At 53.7% G+C, this 4,864-nt stretch overlaps 1 protein-coding gene across 1 annotated transcript; it reads left to right on the top strand.

Annotated features, from left to right (window-relative positions):
- The first annotated feature begins 1,456 nt into the window (after positions 1-1,456).
- On the top strand, positions 1,457-3,522 carry LOC306802881 (inositol 1,4,5-trisphosphate receptor-interacting protein-like 1). The gene is made up of 2 exons (XM_079307509.1): positions 1,457-1,527; positions 2,256-3,522. The coding sequence occupies exon 2, from the start codon at positions 2,259-2,261 to the stop codon at positions 3,243-3,245; it is 987 nt and encodes a 328-aa protein (XP_079163635.1). The 5' UTR covers positions 1,457-1,527; positions 2,256-2,258; the 3' UTR covers positions 3,246-3,522.
- The last annotated feature ends 1,342 nt before the right edge of the window (positions 3,523-4,864 follow it).

The following is a 4,864-nucleotide window of genomic DNA, read 5'->3' as shown; positions in this document are numbered from 1 at the left end:
CCCTAATGTAGCATTCCCTACCAAAATTCTAAGTCCATTATTTCTCTGAATAAATCAAAGTGTTCCAGGCTGTAAGTGTACTACCCAACTGGGGCATGATTTTTTGGCTGGATTTCTTCTTTTTACTTCTTACAGGCAGAGAGGTGGAAGGCTGACAAGGAGCCAACTATAAATCATTCATTTTCAAAATGATGTTTTGACCAACCTCTGGAACTGAGGAAATGATCATTGCAGCCCTTGGATGTGGTCTAAATTATGCCACAGGCTGTGGTTCCCTAAGTAACCATACAACACCTGCAAACTGCACATTCCTGCCATTATTTTCTTATTACTCTGATAATCCAATCTTTTCCAGTATTCTCAGCTGGAAGGTGATAGCTTGAAAGGCAGAAAGGGCAGAAGATGAGAATTTTAGACACTGATTTTTCAGGAACTAAGTTCTGTGTTTTCCCCAGTCCTGTCAATAAATGGAAATTCTGAGTAATTTCTACCATATCCACAGCAGGCTGTTTCACTGGCTTTTTCTCCAAGTCCATTCAATAGATATTATTCCAGCACAACTGGAATAATGTGTCAGTGGAGATTCCTACTTCTCCTTCCCTTGGCATAAGGTCCCCTGGAACAGGATTGCCTGAAGCACCAGCAGCCAGTCAGGGATGCTGTAAGGAAAACTGTGCCTCTGGAAAAGCAGTGTCAAAGCCTATAGCAGCAAAAATGAGACTACTCAAGCAGCTCTAAAAACTTACTCAGCTGGATCTTATCACATCCATGCAGAAGAGATAAGCAGTCTGAGGCACTGAGGTACAGGACAATGGACATTGATTCTCACTGATGACTCAGGTTAGTCCACAGGAACCCTCTAGTTGTGACAAGTTTGTTTTCTGGCATTTTTCCTTAGCTATTAAGCCCCATTTTTCCAGGCAGTGACACTGGCTGTGCAGGAATGTGTGCATGAGCCAGTTACAGAACCAGCTCTGTGCAAAAAGCAGAAGTCAGGTTTTGTGTGGTGTGGAGGCATCAGCTGCCACCAGTTCTGGACATTAGGAAATATTCCTTCACCAAAAGGTGATCAAGCATTGAAACAGCTTCTCTGGGCAGTGGTGGATTCACCATCCCTGGAGGGATTTAAAGGACATGCAGTTGTGCCACTTCAGGACATGGTTTAGTGGTGGCCTTGGCAGTGCTGGGCTTCATTTCAAGGGTCTTTCCTAACCTACATGATTGTAGAATTCTGTGTTTCCTCCACTTGGGACCTCAGGTCCTCACACCTTGACAAGACAGACTGAACATCTGTGTGGCTGTGACCTCACAGAGGATGGCACAGGGGGTCTGGGTTTGTCAGCCTGGTGATGCTCTGGTGGCTGTGATATCACAGAGGATGGCACAGGGGGTCTGGGTTTGTCAGCCTGGTGATGCTCTGGTGGCTGTGATATCACAGAGGATGGCACAGGGGGTCTGTCCCAAGGACAGCACCAGGCAGCCCCACTGCAGCTGCACTTGGTGATCGGTGTGCAGGGGAAGGCTGGGGTGAGTGGGGCTCTGGACAGATGTCAGGGGGGTTTCTAACCCGGGTGAGGGCTCAGCCCTTCAGAGCAGGGTGAGGTTCTGTCCCTGGGGCTGGGGACAGGGGGAGCTGGGGTTCTGTGCTGGCTCTTGGGCCTGTCCCTGCTTTGCCAAGAGACCCTGGAACCTCCTGCAGTGGGTTTGGATGTGTGCAGAGATGCCCAGACCCCTCTGAGCAGCGGGTAGGGCTGAAGTCTGGGGCTTTGTCAGCTCTGGTGACATTACAGAGAACAGGTGACAGTGGAGCCATCCCAGGGACAGCACCAGGCAACCCCTGCAGCTGGCCTGGGCAGCTGGTGAGGGCACAGGCACAGGGAGGGCTGGATGGAGCGGGACAGATGCCCAGGGGGGTTTCTAACCCTGAGTGAGGGCTGGGCCCCTCAGGGCAGGGCAGGTGCCACTCTGGGCTGGGGGACAGAAGGGCTCAGGGCTCCCAGCGGTGCCAGAGAGGTTTTGGGGATGTGCCAGGTGCCCCTGGCTCCATGGAATGCTCCAGCATGGCAGGGATGGGGCTCAGGAGGCTGCCCAGGTGTCTCTTGCACTTGGATGGCCCAGCCCAGCCAGGGGATGGCACCAGGGTGGCTTGGGCAGGACGGGCCCTGTGCTGTCTGCAGCCAGGGACTGCAGGCCCTTCACCTGCCCACCAGAGCTGCTCATCCCAGAAAGGACAAAGCTTTCTGCCCCTCCTGCAGGCCATGGCTGCAGCAACCACGTTCCTGGTGCTGGTGCTGGCCCAGCTGCTGAAGCAGACACAGGACCTGCGGGCTGATGCGGCCGCAGTGCAGCGCCCTGAGCATCTGCTGTACCACGGGGTGAAGAAGCTGCTGCAGGACATCAGGTGGATCAGGTCCCCACAAGAAGCCCCACTCCTCTCTGGCTGGCAGCTCTGTCTCTTCTGGGCCGCTGCAGCACTCATGGTCCTGGAGATCTGCTGGCTGGCCTGGCAAATGAAGTCCACACTTTGCACCTGCCACGAGCAGGACAGCTCTGGCAGCGAGGAGGAGGAGGAGGATGAAGAGAAGGAGAAAGAGCTCAAGGAACACTCCAGAGTCAGGCTGTTCTCTGTGCCCACGCTGCTGCCCGTGCAGGGCCTGTCTGCCATGTGCAGGGATGTGAAGAAGATGACTCTGGACGTGCTCCGTGTGTGCCGAGCGCTCTCCAGGAACACGCTCATGCCCGAGCTGCACCCGGCCGCCGGCAGGAACAGCATCCACGAGTCCTGGAGCATCTCTGAGGACCGAGTCGTGTACCAGCTGCTGGTGCTGCTGCAGCCGCCCCCCAGGCACTCCTTCAGGCTGGAGCAGCTCTGTGGGACGCACCTGCCAGAGAGGAGCTCCGGCGTCCGAGTGGTGCTGGAGTGCACCTGCCCCAGGGCCACGGGGGCCGCGCCGTGCTTGGCGCACCCCGCGCAGAGCGAGGACACAGCCCAGCCCTCGCCCCTGCTGCAGACCCTGTGCACGGGCTCCTACCTGGACGTGGAGGAAACGGCCTGCTGGGTGCAGAACTTGGTGCAGACAGCCTGGGAGCACCTGCCCCAGTGGCAGCGCTGGCAGCTGACGGTGCTGCCCAGCTCCTGCTCCTGCCGCCTGCTGCTCAGCGGCCCCTCCGAGCTGCAGCTCTGTGCTGTGCTGCTGTTTGCCGTGGAGCAGGGCAGCCCGGGCACCTTCCTGGTCCTGCAGTGACAGTGGCCAGAGCCCCCAGGGCTGCTCTGGGCTGGGGCAGTGGGGAACTGGGAGTAGGCATAGACAGAGAGCTGACCTCAACTGCCCAAAGGGATCTGCTGGACAATGGAACACTGAGCTCCTAAACCTGTGCTGACTGGGCCTGATGCTTTGGTTGTCCCATATGAGCTGTGTGATCACACTCAAGATGATCTGCTCCATAACCTTGCCAGACACCAAGGTCAGCTTGACAGGCCTGGAGCTCCCTGGATCCTCCTTCCAGCCCTTGTGGATGGGTCTCACAGTTGTCTGGGTCTAAGCCAGGACTGATGATGAATGCTGGAGAGGGGCTTGGTGAGCTCTTCTATCTCCACCTGGATTTCAGGGGTTCCATTCTGCTCACCATCCCTGTCTACCAGCTTACGGAGCCAGTTGCCCTGAGGATAAATGGTCTTAAAGTTGAGGACCAAGGCAAAGAAGGTGTTAAGTACCTCAGCCTTTTTCTCACCTTTGGTGACTGCATTTCATCCTGGGTCCAGTAAAGAATGGACGTTTTCCTTGGCCCTCCTATTGCCATCAATGTACTCATAAAACAACTTTATATTATCCTTGACAAATTGGCCAAATAAGTTCTGAGCTTTTGCCTCTCCAATTTCCTTCCTCCATGACCTAACAACATCCATGGACACTTCCTGAGCTGCCTGCCCCCTTTTTCCAGAGGTGGTTCCCCTGGTGGGCTCGCCAGCTATGCCAGGAAGTGAAGTTCTCATCCACACACTCCAGGGCTGCCCCTGCTGTGTTGAGTTTCCAGCAGACATCTGGCAGGTCCCTCCTTCTTCCTTCTTTCCCCCTCTTTATGAACAGATCCTGATGGGATATGGTACAGAATATTCCTTGGGGATGTCTCTGGGGTGCCCCAACCCCAGCCTTGGGGTCAGCTCTGCTGTCTGTGTCTACTCCCAAACACCCAAGAACCCTCTTGTGGTTCCAGCCCCAGCCAGAAATTAAGCACCATGCAGCCACTTGCTCAACATCCTTCTCCTCCCCTCTATCCTGGTGGAGTGGGGAGAAGAAACAAAAGTAAAACTTGCAGGTTTAGAGAATTTTCAAAATTAATCATTTAGAGAAGTATAGTAACTGAAAACAGAGTAAAATACTGTAACAGTGTAAATTATAATAGTATTGATAATACAACTGAAAAGAGAAGAAACCCCAAATGTGATGCACAATACAAGTGCTCACTACCTACTGATCAACAGTGCCAGAGCTGCCTTTCTGAACCCAGATCAGGCCCTGTTCCACATAACTCCCCCAGTTTATATACTGGGCATGCCATTCCACAGGGTGGAATATTCCTTTGGACAGTTTGGGTCACCTGTCCTGGCTGTGCTCCCTCCTAGTTTCTTTTCCGTACCTCCTCACTGAGCACGAGACCCAAAAAAAAGAAAAAAATCCTGGATTTAGGATAAATAGGACTTAGCAAAACAAAAACCATCAGTATTTTGTCAACATTTTTCACCTTCTAAATCAAAAACATAGCACTGTACCAGCAACTGAGAAGAAGTTAAGTCTATCCCAGCCAAAGCCAGGCCTCCCCCAGCCCCCTCAGCAGTGTGGCAGTGCAAGAAGCAAGAAAAGCC

This window comes from Erithacus rubecula (assembly GCF_903797595.1).
Source record: "Erithacus rubecula genome assembly, chromosome: 5".
Classification (NCBI taxonomy): domain Eukaryota; kingdom Metazoa; phylum Chordata; class Aves; order Passeriformes; family Muscicapidae; genus Erithacus; species Erithacus rubecula.
Note: the sequence above shows the minus strand (reverse complement) of the source record. Positions and strands in the feature narration are given on the sequence as shown.

What these genes read in the sequence shown, in the direction of transcription:
- LOC306802881 (XM_079307509.1), top strand. Translation starts at nt 2,259, where the DNA reads ATGGCTGCAGCAACCACGTTCCTGGTGCTGGTGCTGGCCCAGCTGCTG.